Source organism: Gossypium arboreum, chromosome 2, assembly GCF_025698485.1.
Source record: "Gossypium arboreum isolate Shixiya-1 chromosome 2, ASM2569848v2, whole genome shotgun sequence".
NCBI lineage: Eukaryota > Viridiplantae > Streptophyta > Magnoliopsida > Malvales > Malvaceae > Gossypium > Gossypium arboreum.
Window position 1 is genome coordinate 50,662,327 of NC_069071.1, and position 26,244 is coordinate 50,688,570.

Below are 26,244 nucleotides of genomic sequence, written 5' to 3' on the forward strand. Positions count from 1 at the left end.
ATACAGAGAATCACTTGGACTTCAAACTATTTTTAATACGTATTATTAAGTCTCTATTGGTTTTGGTTTGTAATTTTTAATTATTTTTGGTCTGTGAATTTGTAACTTTTCATTTAGGGATTCTTTTTTGCATGCATGGATTACTTAAGCATAATAACTGGAAAATGCGTGATAACTAGCTTAAGTAAAATTTCACATTGTTCCTTAATTTTCGTTGCATTACAAAGAAACCGTTTTTGGAAAAACAAATTGATAAGGCAACTAGATTTCCAAAATGAAATGAATTATGGTTTTTCCGTTGTATTAGTTAACACAAGTCGCTTTATAAGTAAAGCAACGAACAAATTTTTTTTCTTTAAAACAATACTATCAATAATAAAATGAATCTTAAGTATAGATGACCTAATAAATGAATGTTTTTAAACTAACTCAAAGTACAACTATATTTTTTTTTCTCTAAAATGAGTTTATTTAAGGTTTTCAAAAGTAACGTAAGTTAGCCTAGCCATTTCGGTGGCTAATATAGCCTTCTCAATCTAGCTATAATGTTTAGGCCAGGCTAGGGAGGTTACATGAGTAGTCACACAACGAGCAGTTCTACTTTGCCATCGACTCTTCAATCTATGGAACTAGTTCTATTGTTGGTAGTATTTGCTTCGGTTGGTCCTCATACAACGAATTTTCATGTAGTGGATCAACCACTAGTGGATCTTCTCTTAGGATGAGAGTTCTCCATGCTCGTTTTAAAGTGTGTTCTGGTTTAAGGTTAAACTTTACCAGATCTCCTCTACTTCGAGTCATACATTGCAAATAAGAAAAACAAATAAGTTAATAAAAATAGACAAAACAAATTGTAAATAAGTAAAATAAATACCATATCTGTGAATTCCAATTTTCCTACTTATCTTAATTAGCATGCAATAACTACTAAAACTTTAGTCTAACATCGAAACCTCCCCGAAAACAGTGTCAAAAACTTGATCGCATCATAGCATGCATGTGTCGGGGCTTAGGATTATGCAATTGAATATGTAACTAAGTGTAGTATCTGCAAGTGAACAGGTCAAACTGTAATATAGTTCTTATTTACAACGAACCAAGGATCATACCCAAGGGAGGTTTATTTAAACTAAATTATTAGCAATGACTAACACACTACCGAAGTCTAAATAGATACTCATGTACTAACCATATTACTACAAAACTAAAGGGATGAATTGTAAAATAAAACAAAAATGCATACAAACTAAATACCAAAATCATAATCAATTTAAATAGGTAGAAGGGTGACTAACTTTGGTGTTCATAATTAACTTAGATCCTTGGGTTTTTCTTACTAATTAGCTAACAATTAACCTAATTAATACCTTTCGACCTATAACTAGATTAATGGATCGACTTAACTAGCTAGGTCAAGCTCTTATGATTCAATTTCTATAAAAATTAAAGAAAAATAGCTTAGGGACTTACTTTAATTGATTGTTGAAAGTTCAACAAAGCTTGAAGGTTTACTTCTTTTCTTTTCTCTAATGGAGGACTGTGATAAATGATGAATATGATGGTTTTATTTTCATCTTTCCAATATTAATTTACTTATATAGTTAGATTAATTTTAATTAGTTTAGTTAATCATGTTTTATATTTAATTATTTTAAATTAATTAGTTTAATTATAATTATTTTAACTTAATGTCCAACCTCATCACCATCCACTATCTACTAACTAAAATTGATTTTTAACCATTTTAGTCTTTGGAATAATTACTATCTAAGTTTTATATTTAATTACACTTAATTAATTATTTTAATTATAATTATTTTAACTTAATGTCCAACCTCATCACCATCCACTATCTACTAACTAAAATTGATTTTTAACCATTTTAGTCTTTGGAAAAATTACTATCTAAGTCCCCAGACTTTTTCTTAATTAAAACTTGATAGCGATTTGACTTTTACAATTTACTCCATAAGCCTTAATTAACTACTTTTCAGCTAAATTGATTAACCTAATCTCAATATATTTTTACATTAACTCCGTAAATATTCTTATTTTATATCCACGGACTTAATTTACAGAAATGAGATTCTAAAACCATATTTTCTGACACTACTAGAATAGTCATTACATTAAATCACTTTAGAAATTATCCATGGCAACCAAATTCTCATGCCTCATAATTAGTTAATTTTAGTACATTATAATCAAGGCGTATTAAACTTTAATAGTTCCCAATATTCATGCTAACACATTAAGCCATGAAAATTTACACATTTTCATTATATAACTATTTTGATATTCAAACACAATTTCATACTTTTCTAAACATATTAGTATAGGAGAAAGATTATCGAAAGGTACTTACCTCTTCGATGTGCAAAAATCAAGGATTAGCTTCCTAACACCTTGAATCTTCCTTTACCAAACCTTGAAAACTCCATTTCCATTATTTCCAATTTTTTCTCATAAATAAAAATATAACAATGTGTTAATCCACGAGCTTTCATAGCTTTCTCATAACACAACTCACAAATGTTAAGTTAGGAGGAGTAGAAAACATCATCACCAATCATTTATGAAGTTCTCTCTCAAGCTTCCATTTTCTATCTCTAACTCCATGAAAACTCTTGCTAAAATTTGATGAGATGATTGTGGAAAACTAGTTTGGAGGTTATTTCCTAAGAGATTTGAGCAAAATCTCAAAGTTGGGTATTAGGTTTTTGGGAAATTTGAAGACAAAAATGAAGAAAAAGATGAGGGAAGCCATGGAAGAAAGGGGGTCAGCAGCAACAAGAGAAGATTGATGGGGACAGTCATTCATCTTTTCTTTCCTTTTAAAATTACCCAAGTAGGTCCAAAAGCCAAAATTCCAACAATTCCAAGTTTTAAATACCCAAATTTATTTCATACATAAAATATCTCATATAAAGAACACTTTTACCATAAAAATCTTGAAAATTGACAAAAATTTCCTTCAATTAGATAATTACTTTATTACCCTTTTTACCTTTTTTCTCGACAAATTTAGAGAATTTATAATTTAATCCTTATACAATCAAATCTTACCAATTTGTTTCAAAAGTGATTTTTATCACACTTATATATAACCCAACTCATCCTTATCCTAATTAGTCACTAATAGCTCACATTTTCCAATTTAGTCAAATTACACTTTAATCCTCAAACTTCTCAAAAATTATGATTTAGTCCTTAAATCATGTTTTCACTTCTAAAATTCTTTCCTTAATTTCATATCCAAAATCAAATTTATTCTTATACTAATCATTTTTCTAACTTCTTTTTTCAAAATTTTCTTTTAAATTCTCAAATTGGATACCGTAATAGTCTCACGTGTCTATCTAAAATTTTCTGTGTTATAAAATATATAAACTTAGCTTAGGTATTTTTCAGAAAGTGATAGCCTTTATAAAAAATTGGTTTAAAGCTAAAAGAAGGGAACAAAAGGAGATAAAGTGGATGGGAAAGTTAAGATAATATTCTAATTTTTTTCTAACATTATTTTCGTAATATTCATCTTTTCTATTTTTTTTTATCAATTTAGTCATTCTAATTAAGATAATTGCTTGAATTGGTCACTGTCTTTATAAACTCCGTTAATCGAATAACGTATTGTTGACGTGACATTCTTTTTTAATTTTGGCTAAAACTAAGGACTTCTCTATAATTAGTCTAAAACACTTTTTTTTTCTATTTACAACATAAGACTAAAGTTTGTAAGTTTTTTATTTCTTTTTCTTTTTCCTTGTTCTTCTTGGTTGTTTCCTTGGAAAAATAACATAGGAAAGTGAGGATAATTTGGACTCTTTTAAAACAATCCAATCTACTCTCTTGGACAAAAACTAGTAAACGAGGTTGTTACTACTCCTATTAGTATTACGTGCGTAGAAAAAAATTAAAATACTAAAACTTCAAAATTTTCTTTAGTTAATATTTTAACAATAAAAAAATCTTCTAGTTTATCTTCAATTTTAGAAATTTTCTTTTAAATTTCAAATTATTAAAAAAATAAAAATGTGGTTAGAGATCATTTGCGGAATTATCATTTACCAATTGTTTTGTACTTCATCTATGGTGGCAATAATGTTTTAGATGTCGAAACATTTGATTTTAATATCATTTTCTCTGTTGTCAATTAATACTTTTTTTTTAAATTTCAATATTTTAAAAATATATGTACAATAAATTTGTTTATTTTGATACAGTCTATTGCTAAGATGAATTTGATTGTGTAAATATTACTGAATTATTAACGCTTGCTTAATTTCCCGAAAAATTGAATTCGCAAGATAAGATTGACTACCAATAACTAAGAAGAATCCCATGGAAAGCAATAAGGCGAGAACAAAAGACAAAAGAAACATTGAGTTGAGTGTGAGATTGGGGTTGGGTTGTTTTAAATGGGTCAAAACAATCCTCATGTTTCACTGTTATTATTCATAGGAAATAAAAAAGAAGAAAAAAAGAGAAAATTTACAAACTTTAGTCTTATGTTGCAAATAAACAAAAAATAATTTTGGATCAATTACAAAGAGGTCCCTAACTTTAGTCAAAAGTCAAAACAATGACACGTCAATAATGTCGATTAACAGAACTTTTAACGGCAATGACAAATTCAAGTAATTATTTTAATTAAAGTGGCTAAATTGACAAAAAATAAAATTTTAAGTGACCAAAATAGAAAGACACTATTTTAAAGTGACCTAAGATATAATTTACACTATTTTTAAATAAAAAAATTTTAAGTGATCAAAATAGAAAGATACTATTTTAAAGTCACCTACGATATAATTTATGCTATTTTTAAATAAATTCAATTTTAAATATTAATTTTTAAATGATTGAAATATAAAAAAAAACTTAAAGTAAAGTGAAGTCAATAACCATAAGTCTTCTTTTTCTACAACAATTACAAAAGTCTACATGTGATACTTCACAAATTTTTACTTTTCTTCAACAAATTTCTACGCAACTTTGAATCAACTACTAATCCACTGTTGACATCACAACACTTTATAGTTTGAGTTTCTTAACTGTAAGTTTTTATTTCTTTTTATTCCTTTTCTGGTTTATAAATTTAGTGTTTATTTTCTTTTTATTTATTTTTGGTTATTTAAAATATGTTTTCAAAAAATACTTTTAATAAGATTAAAACAATATATTCAACAGTTTCTAGATATTAGCTTAAAAGATTTGAAATTTTCTTCACAAAAAGTACCACCTTGACAATTTTTTATTTTTTATTTTGAAGAATTTTTATATGTTTTAAGATTATTTTTTCCTCTTTTTATATCATCGTGAAAACCAATGAATCTGGATGTTGTCTATTTATTTGTGTATATTATTTAATTTATACATATACTTTAGTGTTTTGTTGTAGGTTTTTTATCAAAACTTTTAGAAAATACAAAAAACATAAAAAATTAGAAATTGGCTTAAGATATTATAATCTAATACAAGCCAGTACATACAAGTAAAAGCAAAATTGATCAAAATAGACCGAACAAAAATTAACCTGAGCAAAAATTTAAACTATTGGTATCCGAATAGTACTAACTATTTTGCTCCTTTGCATGTAAAAGTGTAGCTATAAGTTTAATAAAGAATATTTATAATGTAAATATTAATTGTAAATTAATAAGAGAGAGGAGGCTAAATTAGCCTAACATGCCAATTTTTTTTAATTAGGCTTTTAAGCCCCATTTTTTTTTAATTTAAGGAAATAGGTCATTTTTAGAGAGAGAAACGGAAAGTTTTTTGTTTCTCTCTCCTAGGGTTATGGTTTTTAATATTTTTAGGTTTAGGGTTTTAATATTCTTACAGTACGTTTGGTTCACTGTAATGGAATACGGCTGTAATTGAATAGAGCTGTGATGGAATAGACCTGTAATCAGTAATTCAACTGTTTGCTTGAATGGAATGGAATAGAAATGTAATAGTATTCTTGTGTTTTGTTGAATGGAATGATGTTGTAACAGCATAAGGAGAAAAACTAAAATGACCAGAATACCCTTAGTAAAATTTTTTTAGGTAGATGATTATTGTTATTGTTATTAAAATTTAATAAAATTATTATTAAAAATAATTTAATAAAAATAATAAATAATTTAACCATATTTTAACATAATTATTATTAAATATAACTTAATAAAATAATATATAATTTAATAAAATTCTTAATAGAATTATTATTATATAAATTAAAAAATCATAATTATTATTATGTTTTTATCCATTTTTGTGTTGTTTGTATTTCAATTATTTTTCCCGCCTCCCTTAACTATGTGTCATTTGATTAGCATTCATATTGTTGTAAGAGTAAAAGAATGTGAATTGTCTAGATTGTAGGAGAACGTGAATTGCATAGAGTGTGTTTATCTTTGTATTTAATAGTGAAAAAAGATTATGAATAATTCCATAAGATATATTCACATAATTTATTACTGATAAATCCCAACCAAAATAATTGAAATTGAAATTCAGCAACAACATGGAGGCCATGACAGTTTTGGTCAAACAGTCATAGCCCAAGTACAAAATATAATGAACAAATTCACATGCATGTAGAAAGATCATTAGCTACTGGTCAAATACAAAATATAATGATAGTTTTGGTCAAATAGTCATAGCCCAAATACAAAATACAAAATAATACTAATTATCACCATAGAATCATTAGTAGCAGAAAGATCATTAGCTACTGGACCTTTTTGTTTAGCTAAACTTTTAGAATTTGTAATCAGCCCAGAATGCCTCCTGTGTGGAGGATCTGCTGAAGACCAACCAGAAGGTCTGGTCTCTTCACCTGTGGAAAATCTACCATATCATCATGTTGCTCCAGATAGACCATGAGGCATTATCTAAAAATACTATGTAACTAAATATACATAAATAAAAGAAATATTCAAGCAAAAAATAAACTATTGCAATATATGACCAGACAAAATCAAGAGCAAGAAAAATAGAACATGCCTAACTGACTATCAGCAATTGCACCTACAAGAGGTAAGTTAGAGCTAGTTTCATCACAAGGGCCCTAGAAAACATTTAGAAATGCAACACACAATCAATAAAAACTAGTCAAAGGTGGTGCAAAGTGGATTATTACATTTAGATCTCTCTTCTTCAGCTTGTTCATTATAGAAAATTGTTTGAGCCTAGCTTTCACAGTCTTACCCAACAGAATGTTTGGTGCTTTCTTGGCATTTTGTAGCCATGGATGTTCTGCATACAATAGTTGGGATGATTTTTCATACATAGAAAACATATATCAACATAAACAAAGCATGCAACATGTACAGAAGGTTACCAAGCACTTCTTGTACTGTAAGATGCTGCTTTGGATCAGGATTAAGCATTTTCTTTACAAGGTCCTTTGCATTGTCCGAAACCTTAGGCCATGGGTCCCTCTCAAAGTCAATAGCAGAGCGAATAATTACTTGTGTCACCCTCTGCTCAGTCTCTGTATGCAAACACGACTAGCCAGTTTAGACATAAGAATACCTCTAAAATGGCATGAAATTCTTCCTTGGCTATTCCAATTCTATCAGTGTCACTTGAATCAACAACATAAATTATTGCTTGTGTATTTGGGAAATAGCATCTCCAATATGGCCTGTAAAAGATGCTAATTAAAAAGAAAAGTGGAAGACGAGTGTTGGAGGGTGGTGAAGTCAATCGGCGTGTTCAACAAGCAGCAAATTGCCCGATGAAAGGACTAAAATCATCACAAAGAAAGAAAATTGGCGATGAAAAATTCCAAAAAACAAAACTCCTTCCTAAGTAAATAAATGAAAAATGATGAATCTTCTTTCATCTCACCTTATTGTCTAGCTAAAGAGCAGTCAGAAAAACCCACAACATATCCCCATATCAGAATTAAATAAATAGAGGAAGCAAAGTAACTTAGAGGTTGCATCTCCATTAGTTAGAAGACACATCACAACAACTAAAGCTACTTTAACAAATCAATTGAAAATATCATCTGTACCAAAGGTATTGGGATGTTTCCTTGAGAACACATAGCTTAAAAACAAGTACCTAATGCTTGTCTGACCACCTGCAAAAATCAAAACTAGATTTAATTTAAACTGGAACAAAGAGTTAAATGAATGTTACTACTTTATAGAATCTCACAATTGATAAGCAAAACGGAGATACATGTTTAAACTCAACAACTAAAACAATTTCTTTGTAAATTCAAGCCACAAAAGTTTTTGCTGATATAATCTTATAAAATTCAAACTATAACTAAAATTCCCAAAGGCCTTGTGGCAAATGCCAAAGCAAGCAGGCTAACCAGATAACTATAGGATCAAAAATGAAATTCAATGATTTAATTTGAAGTAAAAGGATTAAGGCAAATTTCAATGATTCGATAAATTAAATTGAACTTTATTTGTATAAACTACATTAGCTGCTATTTTTGGTTTATTAACGTTAACTTACCTAAATCCCATACTTGAAACTTGATGTTGTTGTATTGTACAGTCTCTACATTAAACCCAATCGCTGCAAAAAAAGAGTTCAAAAAAATGGCGCATCAAAGCTGTCAGGCATTTAGAAAAAAAAAATGAAGACCCAAAACAAGAATGATAAAGAAGAATTGAGAGAGTAGCCGACAAAGGCAAACCTACTTGGAATTGTAGAGGCTACCTCACCCATCTGAAGCCGATCTGTTAGAAGGTGATCAAAACAATAATTAAAAAAAATGAAATATGGCCCTAACTTGAGAGGGCGAAGGCGTCGAGGGCGAAGGCGTCGATGGAGCTTCAAGCGTGAGGAAGGGTAAAGTTAGTGAAGAGGCTAGAAGGAAAATGTGAGGAAGGGAGAAGGGTAAAGTTGAAACTGACACGTGAGGAGTGGCTATTCTGTGGGGAGGGTGTCGAATGCTATTCAGTGTGTTTAGTAGGAATAGAGGAGGGATTGAATAAGGTTGTAATAGGCATTACAGCCAACCAAACATTGGTTTGGTGGTGGGCCCATTGAATTGGGCTGTAATCTATTCCAATTACACCCAACCAAACATAATGTTAGGGTTTAAGGTTTTAATATTTTTATGGTTTTTGGGCTTAGGGTTTTTTTAAAAGTGTTTGGGGTTTTCGACTGAAACTGAGGAACTTCAGAGGTGTTTTCAAGTTGAGAATGTCATAACACACCTCATAGCACATACATTTCATATGTTGTAGCGGGATAAGGCTATCACCTCAAAAACCCATTTTGGGAAAATCTGATTTCGAGGTGATTGTGATTTATAAGATAAGGGGTCAAAGTCCAAGTGGAGGTCCCAGTCGGTGGCCGTGATATAGTCATAGGTTTAAGTATAACTGGGGGCTAGTTGACGGTTGTTATGCTGTCACGAGTTCAAGCTTTTTGGATACCACGCAAATGAAGCCTTATATATACCATATATAATATTGAGGTCAAAATCATAGGGAAAAATGGGGGTATATCTAGTGTAATCAACATGATTTTTTTTCTCTATTTTCACGTAGCCGTTATCTTTAACCTTCCATTCTTATTTGAATGCTGACACAGAGGTGGACACAAAAGAACTCTCGGGGGAGAGCGGATATTTCGGCAGAAGTATAGGTCAAACTTTTTTTGGCGTGGAAATGGTTGTAGTTATTAATGGGTTGTTTAATAATGGAAACCTATGTTAGTCTAAAAGAAGCATCACCTTTACTCCACTGAAATAGTCGCTCCCTAGTTGAGAGTCCTCCTGCATCCATGACAGTACCGACCTTCAAATAAGAAGAAAGGTTAAAGGTATTGGCTACTTGGAAATGGAGGAAAAAATTATGCCAATTATAGCGAGAAGGCCCACAGTTTTTCCCTATGATTATGCCCTTAAACTTCCATATGTTATTTATCAAGAAACATTTTCGGGTATTCGAAAAGTTTGAGCTCATGGTCGTATAGAGCATTAACTATCTCCCCCATTATACCTCTATCCATGACTGTGTAATGACCATCAATTGTGACCTTAGTAATACTATCACCCATGACAGTACAAAGCAAAATAATCCCGAAACTCAACTTCCCCAGTATAGGCTTCAGAGGTAATGGTCCCATCTCGGCATGATATATGGAATATGTGTGGCTCAGAGCGATACCGGATCATGAAGATTCAATAATACTTCGAACATCGACTAAAGTTTTTTAGCGACAGAAAGTTTTAACACCGAGAAATGTTTTGTATAGGAGTGATGAATAGGTTGCCGGAGAAGATTTTTTAGAGACAATGAAACATGAAGTTGAAAACATGTTGAAAGAGTAGTGTCTTCTAGGAATATATCCAAAACATACCTAAAAAAAGTTGAAAAATTGGACGGGCATGTACTTTTAAAGAAAAAGGTTAGAGAAAGCACACCCAGCTAGGCGCGCTTTCCTGCTATGACAATGGGCAGGCTCGCCCAGCTGGGCGTGATTTGTCTAACCCTTTTCTGGATGAAAATTAAAAGTAGAGGGCCACAAGCAATATTTTTGTATAATTGAGGCACTTTCGAGGCGTCGAATACTATTAGGAGCACTATTTTCATGAAATTATATAACTTTAGGAGTGCGCTTTCGAATAATACTTTACATTCCATCATATTGTTCGATAAATGTGTGTATTCATAAACATATATTGATGCACTTATTCCCTCTCTCGTTGGCTTTATTTTCCTATTAAAGGTGTAACATCCCGATTTTGGGCCTAGTTAGAATAGTGGTTTCGAGACCACAAATCTAAAGTAGAAATAATTATTTTATGATTATTATGAGGTCTATGATATGATTGAATACATGTGTGAAAATTCATGAAGAAATTTTATTGATAAAGTATCAAATTTGACATTTAGGACTAAATTGCAAAAGTTGCAAAATGTGAGTTCTAGAAGCTTTAAGCATGAAATTGCCATGGATTATTAATTAGAGGTCCATGAATAGAAATTTGCCCAATTTTTATTTTTATGGATAAAAATGGGCATGAATAGGAAAAATTTGAAAAAAATGCCTTAAGGGCATTTTTTTCATTTCGTTAATAAAAGAATAAAAAGGGAAAAGAAGTTAAAAATTGGTGTCCATATTTTTCATGTGTGCCGAAATTTCTAAGGGTTCCATAGCTAGGGTTTCTTCAACTTTCAAGGTCAATAGTAAGTGCATCCTAGCCCATTTTTTAATGCTCTTTACATTTTTGAAACCCTCGTAACCCGATTTACCTATTTGGAGCCATATTTTGAAGTAGGGTTCATATTTGAAATTTTATCCATGTATGACATGTATGTGTTTTGATGTCTAATGGAAGAATATGAATGTTTGACGTGTGATAAACATCTTTTACTAAGTGATTTCTAGTGAAAATGGCTAAAAAAGACTTATTTATAAAGTTTGTAAAATGAGTAGTAAGATGTATGATTTAATGAGAAATGTGGGCTACTATGAGCATGTTATAAGTTCGGCTAGGCTCGGATAATAAAGAAAATGAACACATTTCATTTTACGAGCCTAGGGGCTAATTTGTAATTATATGAAAATTTAGGGGCAAAATTGTATTTATGGACTATTTTGAAAAATGCGATAATTAAATAAGTGAAATTTGCTATTATAGATCAAGAAAAATAGAGCCTGGACCTAAATCGAGGAAAGAACAAGGTCGTAGACTAAATCGAATAGTTGGTCATATTTTGGTACCGAGGTAAGTTTGTGTGTAAATAATGGAACATTACATTATTATGTTTTTAATGCTTTAATATTGCATGAATTTTGTGATTGTCTTTGTGGATTTAATTAATGATAACTCTATGACGATTCGATGAAGTTTGATATCTCGAAACCCTGGTTGAACCTTAAGAATAGTTAGGATACAAAGTCATGACATTAGGGTTATGTGTGATCCTATGTAAGACCATGTCGGGACATGGCATTGGCATCAATATGTGATCCCATGTAAGACCATGTCTGGGACATGGCATTGGCATTGATATGTGATCCTATGTAAGACCATGTCTGGGACATGGCATTGGCATCGATATGTGATCCCATGTAAGACCATATCTGGGATATGGCATTTGCATCTTACTATGTGCATGAGAGTTCCCAAGTATCCTTTAGTATTCCAAAGATTATGTTAAAGAAATGACAAGGTATGATCATGTTGGAAAGGTATAGGTATGTACACAAAACTCATAAATATTGAGATTATGAATCGATGAGACCTTGGTAAGAAGTGAATGAATGAATTATGATCATGAGTTTTATTGTACATTATGTAAATGACATGACTTAAAATGTACCTATGATACTTGATGACATTGTGATAATATTATTATGTCATGTGTATGATAACGCATGGTTAATGTTGTTAATTATTTACATGCAAACTTACTAAGCTTTATTCTTACTCTACTTTCTTTTCATTTTCTTATAGTATTACCAAGCTAGCTCGGGGATCGAAGGGACGTCGGACCTCGATTCACACTATCAAACTAATCTTTTGGGTATAGTGAATTCAAGTATTTTGACAATAGAATGTATAAGGACTTGGTCTTTTTTTTATAGGTCATATTGGTTTAGCCAAATGTGTTGGCTTATAATGATTTGATAATTCATTTTGTATATAGCCATGAGATATGGCTCATATTAATTATGAGGATGTAATCCTATTTGTATATGCATGCATGTGCTATGGTCACTCATGATGTGGTTAAATTCATTTGGCATGGATAAATTGTTAATATGATCATGGATGTTTGATGATGAAATTATGAGTAAATGGCATAATAACAACTAAGGCTTGAATGTATAAAATGAAAGTAAATTGATGTTACATAATGCATGTGATTTAGTAAGCTAGTGTAAATTGATAAGAAGTTGATATGCATGAGCCATGTTCATGAATGTGTAAGTGCTCATTTATGCCATGTAGGATGCCATTGAAATGTGTAAGTGTGCATGTGTTATTGAGGGTGAAAAAAGGCTTGGAAAATAGCCTCAAAGTTGTCCACACAGGTAGACACACGGGCGTGTGTCTAGACCGTGTGTGACATACAGTCTGCCCCATGGGCGTGTGATCCAGCTGTGTGTCCCCTGCACCCTAATTAGGTAAAATAGAATGCCCAGTAGTAAACACATGGGCAGAAACATGACCGTGTGTCTTCGCTGTGTGAAGGACACAACCTTAGGACATGGGCGTGTGCCCTGGTCGTGTGAAGTCTGCACCTAATTTTTGAAATTTAATTCGCCACACGGCCTAAGTACATAGGCGTGTGACTTGGCCGTGTGACCCTAATTGCGTTGATGACATCATAAATAGAGAGTTACATGGGTTGAGGACACAGGCGTTTCCCAAGCCACACGGGCGTGTGTGACCACACGGCCTACCCACACGGGCGTGTAACCCTTCAAAACTGGAAAATTTTCTAAGTATCGTAAAAGTTTCGAAAGTTTCTCGGCTTAGTCCCAAACCACTCCGAACACATGTTTTGGGCCTCCTAGGCCCGCAATAGGGACTATATGATTGTTTTAGAATGGTTTTAATTTGGATGGATTTTCATGACCCGACATAGTATGATTTCTTGTGTGTGAGTCTGTTAACACCTCGAACCCTGCTCCAGTTTTGAATACGGGTAAGGGGTGTCACATTTAGTGGTATTAGAGGTACGATTTAGTCGATTTTCAGACTAACGTAGCATGTGTACAAGTCTAGCTATACATGCCATAAATGAATTATGATAGTGTGACGACTCCTGACCTTTTAAAATTGTGTTTTCATACAGTAATAAATCCTGATTGAGCTGAAGCTGACGATGTAGAAAGTAATGCGCTGGCTCCCACTCAAACCCCTCCACCACCACCTATGATGAATGCCTGGTATAAGGAGTTCATTCGAACAAACCCGAATGCTCAAACCCCTCCACCGCCACCTATTCCTTAGCCTACTCCTGTAGCATCCCAAGATATGGATTTTATGAGATTGAATAAACCTCCAGTGGATAAAATTCGAAAGCAAGGAGCTGAAGAGTTTCGAGCTAGTATAGATGATGACCTTGAGAGGGCAAAATTCTAGCTCTAGAATACCATTAGGGTATTTGATGAGTTATCATGCACACCTGAGGAATGCATGAAGTGTGTTGTGTCACTGCTGAGAGACTCGGCTTATCAGTGGTGGAACACCCTTGTATCGGTTGTACGAAGGTTTCCAAGAAGAGTTCCGTAAAAAGTATATTAGCCAGAGGTTTATTGATCAAAAAAGGAAGGAATTCCTTGAGTTAAAACAGGGCCGAATGATGGTAACAAAATATGAGCATGAGTTTGTGAGACTTAGCAAGTACGTTTGGGAATGCATATCAATTGAGTTCATCATGTGTAAAAGGTTTTGAGGATGGTTTAAATGAGGACATCCGATTGTTGATTGGCATCCTAGAATTAAAAGAGTTTGTTATACTAGTTGAGAAAGCTTGCAAGGCCAAGGAATTGGCTAAAGAGAAAAGAAAAGCTGAGTTTGAGTCTCGAGATTCGAAGAAGAGACAGATGAGTAAGTCACTGCAGTCCTTATCTGAGAGACTGAGAGAGTTTAATACTCGATCGAGTGCTTCAGTTGGGTACTCAAATAGAAATAAGGGTAAGCATTACTCAATTTCAAAAGCTCAGACCACTTCAATTGCTAGTGTTGGTAATGCCCGACCGAGTAGAACGAAGTGTTTACATTGTGGTAGACGTCACCTCGGTGAATGCTAAGTTAATGACGGAGCTTGTTTTAAGTGTGGTTCCCAAGATCATTTTATTAAAGATTTCCCTGAGATGGTTGAGAAAGAGAGATTTCAGAGTATAACAGCCTGTTTTTAGGGTTAATCAGAATTGTGGTTTCGAGACCACAATTTGACATCAAAAAATTTAGTTTTATTATTATTTTAATATTTACAGCATGATATTACAGTTGTCTAAAATTTTCGTAAAGAAATTTTATCATTTAAATGGTTAATTCGGTAAAAAGGACTAAATCCCGTAAAATGCAAAAGTTGCATGCTATTAGAAAAAGTTGTTATTTGGCCTTGGCTTTTAAAGTGAGGGTCCTCAAATGGTAATTAAACCATTTGAATTGTGAGTGGACATGTTTGGTCATGCATGAAATATTTTAATGGTTTTACATTAAGGGTAAAATTGGAAATTGGTTATTAAAGGTTAATTAAAGAAACAAAACAAGAAAATGCATGCAAGGTTCATCTCTTTCAGTTGAATATGAAAGAAAAGGAAGCCATTGTTGTTCTTTTAAGGTTCAGCCATTCATCATCATGCATGTAAGTCCATTTTGTCTCAATTTTTGATAATTTTTACGTTTTTTTAGATCGTTGCTTCGTAATCTAGCTAGCCTGTACCTCTGATTTCAAAATTGTTAAAGTATTTGGATGATGCCATTGTTTAATGTTTGAGTATCTTGATGTTTAATGATGGAAAATAAATCTTTGATGTTAGATTAATGAGTTTTGTTAAGTGAATTCTAGTAAAAATGTCAATTGCGGACTAAATTGTGAAATATAATTAATTGTGTGGTAAAAGTGTGAATAAATGAAAAATATGGGCTGTTATGTGCATATATAAAATTCAGCTAGCTTGGGCTATGATGAAATTGATTAAATTTGCATTTTACAAGCTTAAGGACTAATTTGTAAAAAGGTCAAAAGTGTAGGAGTAAAATAGTAATTTTACCAAAATATGAAATTGGATTAAAATGAATAGAATATGAATTGAAATAGCTGAATTTGATTGATTAGATCAAGTTAAGCCTCGTACGAGTCTATATCAAGGGAAAATTAGAGTTCGGACTAGTCGATCCATTTCAACATTTTGATGATCGAGGTAAGTTCATATGTAATAAGCATTGTTAAATTTATGCTTTTAATGCTTTGAAATCATATAAATTGTATATACGTGACTCTTGTTATGTTTAACGACATATTGACTAAGAATGGCACTTGGTGTGCGATTTGAGATAGCTTCAGCTATATATATATGTGGCACTTAGTGTGTGAAATATTGAGAATGGCACTTGGTGTGCGAGATATTAAGTCTGGCTCTTAGTGTGCAGACATCGAAGATGCAACGACATTACGTGTATGTATGAAATGGTAAGGATCGGTACAGGTATGTATGCAAAACTCATGAGAAATGATTTCGGTTTATGATGCATCTTTGTAACGAAGTAAATAAGTAAGTCATGCCTATGAGAATGATTTTGTGATGACCTTGTGATTATGGGTCCATGATTATGTTGTATAAGTATGTATTTATATCATGATGGTTTGAAATGATTTGTAAAGGTGTTATTAACATAGTTATCATTATTTTACACTAAAACAGTTTTGGACAGCAGCAATCCGACTTTGAAAATTCACCAAAAAATGGTGAATATCGAATTAGTGGTTGAATAAGATATTCAATTATTGAGTCTATTTTCTTATAAAGAAAACGGTGTAAGCAAAATAATTTTATATTATGAGATATTTGAATTTTTGTGAGACAGAGTCAGAATGAATTCGAAATCCCTTGTTTTGATTTGGGAAAATCATTAAAAATTATACAAAAATAATTGTGGGTTATAGTTTATATTCTTAAAATCCTTAATGAGCCAATTTTCAAAAGAACAAACAGGAACATCATCTGAATCCCGTATGAGGAGATAATTAATTTTTAGAAAAGAAAGCTCGAAGCTATCAAATAGCAGAAAAAGGGTAAATTTGAAGAATAAACTGTACTTATTGGCTAATCCATAAATTCTAAAAATTTTATGGTAGAAGTATATATGAGTCTAGTTTCAAGAAAAATTATCAAATCATAATTTAGAAATCTGTAACTCAAGTTATAAATAATTTAGTGACTGCTACTCGAGTAGACAGTTTGACTGAATTATGTACAATTATGAATGTGCTACCTTGAAAACATGTTGTTAGAATTTGGCAAAAGCATGTTAATAAGTTGCTTATTATTTCCATACGGACTTACTAAGCTATATAGCTTACTCCCTTTCCTTTCCCATCTCTTATAGGTTTATTCAGCTAGCTCGGGTTGGAGATCGCCGGAAATTCAATCACACTATCAAGCTACCATTTGAGGTATAAGTATTCAAGCACTTGAGTTTGTGACATGTATAGGGGCTTAGCCAATTGTGTATGTGTCATTTTATTTGGCCAAATGTATTGGCTTATGATGATATATTGATTCATTTTGTATATATAGCCATGAGATGTGGCTTATATTGACTATTTGGGTTGTAATGCCAAATTATATGTACTTGTAGGTGCCAAAGGTCATGTGGTGTGATAATGTTGTTTAATATGGATGGGTGTGTGGATATGGTTTAGGTGCTTGATAATTGGTTGATGAAATAATTGGCATAAGTATGAAATAAGAGAATGGGTTAATGATAGTTATGGCATGAAAGTTTGATAAGTTTAAACTAGGCAAAGTATGGTACCTTATGCATGAATAAATTGATATGTAATTGCCATGATCATGACTTGTTTGATGATGTTTAAATGCTCAATTATGGCATGAAAAGTGCCATTCAAGTTATGTTTAAGTATGTGCAAAGGAGGGTGCCAAATGGCTTGGTAAATAGCCACTTTCTTGGCCACACGGGTAGAGACACGGCCGTGTGTCTCAGCCATGTGGAGGGCACGGCCTAGCACCTGGGCATGTGACTTGGCCGTGTGACTCTATTTTTTTGTTGACGTCATAAACAAAAAGTTACACGGGCTGAGGACACGGGTGTGTGTGACCATACAGCCTACCCACACGGGCGTGTGACCCTGTTTCATGATGAAATTTTCTAAGTTTTCCCAAAAGTTTTCAAAGTTTTCGATTTAGTCCTGGATCATCTCCGTTGTGTGTTTAGGGCCTTGCGTTTAAGGGACGTTACACATATGTATGAATGTTTTTGATTTGAGTGAAAATTTATGGCCCGATTTTATGTAATTGTCTATGTTTAAGTCTAATAATGCCTCGTATACTGTCTCGGCCTCGGACATGGGTAAGGGGTGTTACACAGAGTGCAAGATCGGGTAATGCTACTTTTAGAGGAAGACTACAGAGAAATCTGGGAAATAGAATAAGTAGTAAGAGTGTACCTAGAGATCCAGTTGTGAGACCCGAGGGTAGAGCTCTTGCAAGGACTTATGCCATTCGCGCTCGCGAAGAGGCCTCATCCCCTGATGTGATTACAGGTACTTTTTCTCTTTATGATATTTCTGTTGTTGCTTTGATTGATCCAGGATCTACCCATTCGTATATTTGTGTGAAATTGGTGTCTTGCATGAAATTGCCTGTTGAGTCTATAGAATTTGTGATAAAAGTGTCAAACCCTCTAGGCAAGCATGTGTTAGTTGACAAAGTGTGTAGGAATTGCCCTTTAATGATTAAAGTCATTGTTTTCAAACTAATCTTATGCTTTTTCTGTTTGATGAATTTGATATAATACTTGCTATGGATTGGTTGACCATGCATGATGTAGTAGTGAACTATGGAAGGAAAATCATTGAATTGAAATGTGAAAGTGGTGATATTCTTCGGGTTGAATCAGATGAATCGGATAGCTTGCCTGTATTGATTTCTTCTATGATTGCTCAGAAATGTATAAGAATGGGTTGTGAAGCTTATCTTACCTTTGTGTTGAATACAAAAGAGTCTGAGTTGAAAATTGAGTTAGTGCCGGTAGTATGTGAGTATTCGGATGTGTTTCGGGAAGAGTTACTCGGATTGCCTCCGATTAGGGAAGTTGAGTTTGGTATTGAGTTAATTCCTAGTACTACATGTAATATCCTGATTTTGGGCCTAGTCGGAATAGTGGTTTCGTGAACACAAAATCCGAGATAGAAATAATTATTTTATGATTATTTTAAGGTCTATGATATGATTGCATGATTGTGTGAAAATTTCGTGAAGAAATTTTATGCATAAAGTGCTTAAATTGAAATTAGGGACTATATCGAATAATTTGCAAAACTTGCATTCTAGAAGTTTCTAGTATGAAATTGTTTTGAAATATTAATTAGGAGGTCTTAAATAGCAATTTTACCAATTTCTAAGTCTATGGACAAAAATTGGACATGGATGGAATTTTGGAAAGTTTAGTAGTAAGGGCATTTTGGTCATTTAGGGTAAAATGAATTAAAATACAAAATTAAAAGCCAATTTTGCTCATCTTCAACCCCATGGCTGAATATAGCAAGGAGAAACCATGGCTAGGGTTTTTCAAGCTTCCAAGCTCGATTGTAAGTCCGTTCTAGCCTCGTTTTTAATGATTTTTACATTTTTGGAGTCCCGGGTAACTTGATTTAGCTTATTTTAGCAATAATTTAACCTAGGTTTTATATTTGGAAAAATACCCATAGGTGAAATTTGTGTATTTTGGTGTTTTATGATAGAATATGAGGTTTTAAATTATGTTGGACAACTTGTGCTACTCGGTTTTAAGTGAAAACGAGCAAAAGGGCTTAATTAGTAAAAATACCTAATAGTCATAAGTACATGCTAGAGTGAGAATTTGATGTTGCCATAGAAGGGAAAAATGATCAGCATGTCATAAAACATAAGAAAATAGGCTGAAGTTTAATTTACGAGCTTTGGGGAAAAAGTGTAAATATGCAAAAGTTTAGGGGCAAAACTGTAATTTTTCCAAAATATGATTTTGGGTCAATTTGAATAATGTGAGTCCTAATTATACTATATTTTAAATGATAGAGTAAGGAAAACTAAAATTCGGGCTAAAATGGGAAAAATACCAAGTTGTGGACGAAATGGTAAAAGTAGCCATTTTCGCATACAAGGTAAGTTCATGTGTAAATAATGTAGCATAATTGTTATTTTTAAGTTATTGATGTTAATTATATGATATGCTGATTTTGTTATCGTGAAATATTATGCTTTGTGGTTAATGTTGAGTAATATGCAAATTATGTTTACTACTTGATAAATATGAATTGCTACCGAGTATCGGTTCCGGTATTCCATGGAAGACGACAAATGTGAGATCGAGGGAAAAAGCCCGTTTGAACCTTAGGAATAGATTAGGATACAAGTGACATGTCACTAGGATGGTTGAGCATCCGAACTCGTTGAGTTGAGTCCGAGTTCACTTATGGATGCGAATGTCTGAACTCGTTGAGTTGAGTCCGAGTTCGAGAGATGTAACTAGGCATCCGAGCTCGTTGAGTTGAGTCCGAGTTCACTTATGGATGCGAACTCCCGAGCTCGTTGAGTTGAGTCCGAGTTCACTTATGGGCGGGTTACATGGTAGCTTGGCTACATATGTAGCACTTATGTGCAAACTTTCCATGTATCCGATTTATATTCTGATGTGTTCAACGGGTAAAGTTCTACTGAAATGGAGGAATACTCGAGATGAAAGGGACGTATTGGTAAGTGTTGTGAAATGAATACTTTGAACAGGTATGTACTTAACCCTCGCGTTGAAAACTCTATATAACAACAATATGGTAAGATGATAAATGAAAATGTGATATGAATGTCTTGGTGATGATTATGCAAATGATGTTTTATGTTTGCTTATATGGTTATGTTACTTGCTATTTGCATGTGAACTTATTAAGCATTTATGCTTACTCCCTCCTTTTCATTCCTTGTAGTTTTGACAAGCCAGCTCGAAAATCGGGAACGGTCGGAGGCTCGCTCACACTATCCGTATACCATCTTGGCATAATGGCTTGTATAATTTGAGTATGGCATGTATAGCATTATAATCATTTTGTATATATGGTCTTATGATATGGTTATTGAGTGGTATGGAAATGCTTGGTAATGATTAGCCATTGGAATGGCTAATCATGATCATATTTGGTGTTATGTATGCTAAATTACTAGCTAATCCATGGAAACCATGAAATAGGTAAAATTTACCATAAAATAGATTCAGACAGCAGTAGTGACGTGAATTTAAAAAATCACTAAAAATAGTAAAAATGGAATTAAATAATGAATAAGTTATGGAATCGAATCTTGATGAGTCTATTTTCATATGGAAGAAGCGAAACAGGTATATGAGCTATATTTTATGAGATGTTTAAATTTTTGTGAAACAGGGCCAGAGCGATTTCTGGATCCCCTGTTCTGACTTTGGAAATTCACCATAAATTTTACAAATATAATTAGAAGTCATTCTTTATATGTACAGATTCATTATTGAGTCTAGTTTTATTAGAGACAAATGGCATAGTCATTGAAGCTCTGTACAGGGAGATATCGAATTCGTAATACATAGAGGTCAGAGTAGTCGAACCCTGAAACAAGGGAGACTTTAACTAATAAACTGTACTAATTGGATCAATAAAAAATTCTAGAAAAACATTAATAGATAGATATATGAGTCTAGTTTCAGGAAAAATTTACGGAATTGGATTTTGAGTTTCGGAACTCGAGATATGATTTTTAAAGCGACTGTGATGCAGTTAGCCAGCTTGTCTGGAAATTTTAAAATGAATTGTATGAGCTGTTTAAGTAATGAATTAAGTCCGTTAACACCTCGTGTTCGACTCTGGCAACAGTCTCGGGTATGGGGCGTTACACTACACCTATCTTAATTGCTCTGTATAGGATGGCTCCGACGGAATTAAAGGAGTTGAAAGTTCAGTTACAAGAGTTAACGGATAAAGGTTTTGCAAGACCTAGTTATTCTCCATGGGGGTGAAACGGTACTATTTGTGAAAAAGAAAGATGGTTCAATGAGATTGGGCATTGAATACCGACAGCTCAATAAGGTAACCATAAAGAACAAGTATCCCTTGCCAAGGATCGATGATTTGTTTGATCAATTGAAGGGAGCCACAGTGTTTTCAAAGATAGACTTGAGGTCCGATTACTACCAGTTGAGAGTTAAGGAGTCTAATGTGCCGAAAATTGCATTTCGGTCGAGGTATAGTCACTATGAATTTTTGGTTATGCCTTTTGGTTTAACGATTGCTCTTGCTGTATTTATGGATTTGATGAACCATATTTTCCGACCGTACTTGGATAAATTTGTTCTTGTTTTTATTGATGATATAGTGATTTACTCTTGTAATGAGACTGAGCATGCCAAGCACTTGAGAACAGTTTTGCAAACTTTGAGAGACAAGCAGTTGTATGCTAAGTTTAGTAAAAGTGAATTTTGGCTTAGAAAATTTGGATTTTTGGGTCACATTGTTTTGGGGTGATGGTACTAGAGTTGACCTGAGTAAGATATCGGCTATTTTTGAATGAAAACCGCCGAGGAATGTGTCAGAGGTTAGAAGCTTTCTAGGCTTAGCCGGCTATTACAGACGGTTTGTTAAAGGATTTTTCATGATTGCTACTCTGATGATGAGGTTGTTACAGAAAGATGTCAAGTTCGAATGGACAGAAAAATGCCAACAGAGTTTTGAGACACTAAAGGCATTGTTGATCGAGGCATCGATTTTAGTACAACCAGAACCAGGAATATAATTTGTAGTTTATTGTAACAGCCTGGTTTAGACCCTAGTTGGAACAGTGGTTTCGGGACCACAAATTCAAGTCAAAAAAATATTTTAATATTATTTTTTGTGTTTACAACATGATATATGATTTGTGTGAAAATTTCGTGTGAAAATTTTATAGTTTGTGTGCTTGATTTTATAAAAAAGACCAAATCACGTAAAATGCAAAAGTTGCATTCTATATGTTAAAAGTGTTTAATTGCTATGATTCTTTAAAACAAAGGTCCTTATAATGTTAATATGCCATTGATAAGGATAATGGACATTAATGACCTTATAGTTGATGAATAAATAGTTTATTAAATAACGGTAAATTGGTAAACTATTGTTAATGTTATTATAACAAAAAACAAAAGCTAAAATCATTTTATTTTCTTCATCTTCCAACCAAATATCAAAGGAAAAGAAAGGGTTTTGAAGCTTTTGAATTTTCGACACTTACATAGCTTGATTGAGGTATGAAATTTGTTCAATTTTTGATGATTTCTACGTTTTTGTGATCGTTGCTTTGAGTACTAGCTACCGTGTACTTTAATTTCTGAATTTGTTAGTGATTTTGAATAATGCCATTGATAAATCCTTAAGTTTTATATTGTTTGATGATGAATTTTGAAGGCTTGGTGTTTGATATACATGTTTAATTAAGTGATTTTTGACAAAAATGCTTATTAAGGATTAAATTGTGAAATTTACAAATTGAGGGGTCAAAATATGAAATAAATGAAAAATATGGGCCACTAGGGACCAATAGAGAATTCGGCCAAGCATGGGTTGTAATATCCCAAATTAGGACCTACACGGAACAGTGGTTTTGAAACCACAGATCCGAGGTAGAAATGTTCATATCGATAGAGTTTTAAGGTCTACTGTGTGATTAAATAATTGTGTGAAAATATCAATGAGAAATTTTACCGATAAGATGTGAAATTGAGTTATTAGGGCTAAACTGCAAATAAGTGAAAACATGTGTTCTATTGATTAAGGGACTTAAATGTGATATATTTGAAATTTGAAGTCCTTATTTAGTAAGTAGACCATTATATGTCATTATGGACAAAAATGGACATAAGAGGGATAAAATATCAAGGTTTTAATATAAGGGCATTTTGGTCCATTAATTATTAAAAGAATTAAAAGGCAAAAATAGTCAAAAATTGTGTTCATCTTCACCCTCCTGGGCCGAAATTCTCAAGAAGCCATAGCTAGCGTTACTTTCATCTTTCAAGCTCAAAAGTAAGTGCATCCTAACCTCGTTTTTAATGTTCTTTATATTTTTGAAATCCTCGTAGCTCGATTTAGCTATTTCTACCCTCAATTTGAGCTAGGTTTCATGTTCAAAAATATATACCTATGAATAACATGCCTGTGCTTTGATGTCTAATGGAAGAATATGAAAGTTTGATGTGTGATAAACAACTTTTACTAGGTGGTTTTTGGTGAAATTGATAAAAAGGACCAAATTGTAAAAGTTGTAAAAAAACTAGACCAAATTGTAAAAGTTGTAAAAAAACTATGTGTAAGTGTGTGAATAAATGAAAAGTGTGCGTCGGTATAAGAGAGAAGATGGTTCGGCTAGGCTTGGATAAAGAGAAAAATGAAGTACTTTTCATTTTACGAGCCTAGGGGCAATTTCATAATTATATAAAACTTTAGGGGTAAAATTGTAATTTTTCCATATTGTAATTTTTGGACTGAATTGAATAGTGCGTGTATTAAACAAGCTAAATGTACCATTATAGATCAAGAGGGACGAGGACTAGACCTTGACCGAGGAAAAAGCAAGGTTGTGGATTAAATCACAAATTGTCACATTTTGCACTGAAGTAATTTTATGTGTAAGTAATTCAACAATTCCATTATTATGTGTTTAACATTTGACATCATAAGATATATGCATGTATGCTCTAATGAAATTGGTTTGTGATGATGCAATGAAATCTTGGTGATAGCCATGTATCTCGAAATCCCCAGGAACCCAGAGGAATGCTTCAGATTCGGATATCATGACACCATGGTTGATGAGATCTTGTGTAAGACCATGTCTAGGACATGGCGTCAGCATTCGAGACGAGAGCCAGTGTAAGACTATGTCTGGGACATGGCATCGGCGTTGATATGTGTGCTAGTGTAAGACCATGTCTAGGACATGGCATCAGCATCAATGTATGATCTTGTATAAGACCATATCAGGGATATGGCTTCGACATCGTTAAGTGATTTCATATAAGACCATGTCTGGGTCATGGCATTGATATGATGTCCCGTATAAGACCATGTCTGGGACATGGCATCGGCATCGATATGAGACTTCGTATAAGACCATATCTAGGATATGGCATTGATACGTGATCCCATGTAAGACCATGTCTAGGACATGGTTTTGGCACTTTATTTGGTACCTGATAATCTTGATCGTCCTTTAGTATTCTGGGTGGTGCAACGGGTCATTCAAGATTTTGGTTAAAGAAATGAAGTATTATACGTAAGAATGTGCGGTACAGGTATATACGTAAATCTCATGAGTATCAAACTTGATTCATGTTGGGAAATTTAGTATGAGAGGAAAAGAGTAAGATAAGCATGGTGTTTGAGGATTTTTATTTTAAATCATTGTGTGTAACATGATGATGTGGTAGTAATTGATAGCATGTTTAATCCATGAATTTCATGATCTACGTTGTTTATTATTTACATACAACTTACTAAGCTTTATGCTTACCCCTTCTCTCTTTTCCTTTTTCCTTTAGCATCGCCAAGCTAGTTAGGGATCGTGGACATCGGAGCTTGATCACACTATCAACAATTCTTTTGGGTATATTTAGCTTAATACATTTAAGTATGGCATGTATAGGGGACTTAGTATTTTGTTACACATGTCATGACGGTTGGCCAAAAGTGATGGCTTATGTTGGTACATTAATTCATTTTGTATTTCGCCACGAGATATGACTCATAATGATTAATGGGTTGTAACCCTAAATGTTAGTGCATGCATTAATTGTGTTATTGCTCTTGAGATGTGTGTAGAGTTGGTAATGAATGGATGAAGTCAATTTGCATGGTTATGGCATGATTTTGAGTAAACAAATAGATTAAATGAATTCAACAAGATATGGATGTTTTAGTAACCCATTTATTGCCAAGATAATCACCATTAACATGTAAGTGTGTGTGCATGTGTTATTGAGGGTGACAAGAGGGCTTGGAAGATAGCCTTAAAATTGTCTGCACAGGTAGACACACGGGTGTGTGTTTAGGCCGTGTGTGATACACGGTTAGGCCCATGGACGTGTTGTTCAGCCGTGTGTCCCCTATACCCTAATTTTACAAGTCAGTATGCATGGTAGTAAACACACGGGTAGAGACACGGCCATGTGTCTCAGTCGTATAGAGGACACGATCTCAGGATTTGGGCGTGTGCCCAGGCCGTGTGAAGCCTGCACCTTAAATGTGAAAGTTTAATTCGCCACAAGGCCTAGCATACGGGCGTCTGAATTGGCTGTGTTATCTTTAATTGACGCTGACGTCATAAACAAAGAGTTACACAACCTGGAGACACGGGCGTGTCCTTGTGTCTACACGGGCGTATGACCCTGTTTAATGAAATTTTTTCTAAAATTCACGGTTTAGTCCCTAATCACCCCGAAATATGTTTTGGGCTTTGTAGGCCCGTAATAGGGACGGGTTGCACGTGTATGTACAGTTTCACATTGAAAGAAATTTTATGGTTCAGTTCTCT

At 33.2% G+C, this 26,244-nt stretch overlaps 1 protein-coding gene and 1 long non-coding RNA gene across 2 annotated transcripts; both read right to left on the bottom strand.

Annotated features, from left to right (window-relative positions):
* Positions 1-445: 445 nt before the first annotated feature.
* Positions 446-2,850, bottom strand: LOC128283544 (uncharacterized). The gene is made up of 2 exons (XR_008273908.1): positions 2,366-2,850; positions 446-790 (listed from the first exon to the last, which is right to left on the bottom strand). It is a non-coding gene; the product is annotated as an uncharacterized LOC128283544 (long non-coding RNA).
* Positions 2,851-6,757: 3,907 nt separating this feature from the next.
* LOC108466160 (ADP-ribosylation factor-like) lies at positions 6,758-10,092 on the bottom strand. The gene is made up of 9 exons (XM_017766517.1): positions 9,966-10,092; positions 8,655-8,693; positions 8,467-8,529; positions 8,059-8,077; positions 7,522-7,633; positions 7,328-7,478; positions 7,127-7,242; positions 6,991-7,054; positions 6,758-6,834 (listed from the first exon to the last, which is right to left on the bottom strand). The coding sequence occupies exons 1-9, from the start codon at positions 10,090-10,092 to the stop codon at positions 6,758-6,760; spliced, it is 768 nt and encodes a 255-aa protein (XP_017622006.1).
* Between the last annotated feature and the right edge of the window lie 16,152 nt (positions 10,093-26,244).

Excerpts from the sequence above, each read along its gene's own strand:
- LOC108466160 (XM_017766517.1), bottom strand. The coding sequence starts at position 10,092 with ATGGGACCATTACCTCTGAAGCCTATACTGGGGAAGTTGAGTTTCGGG. Across the intron at positions 8,694-9,965 it reads TTACACAGTCATGGATAGAG|ATCGGCTTCAGATGGGTGAG; the intron begins GTATAATGGGGG and ends ACCTTCTAACAG. Across the intron at positions 7,243-7,327 it reads TACAGTACAAGAAGTGCTTG|AACATCCATGGCTACAAAAT; the intron begins GTAACCTTCTGT and ends TATTGTATGCAG.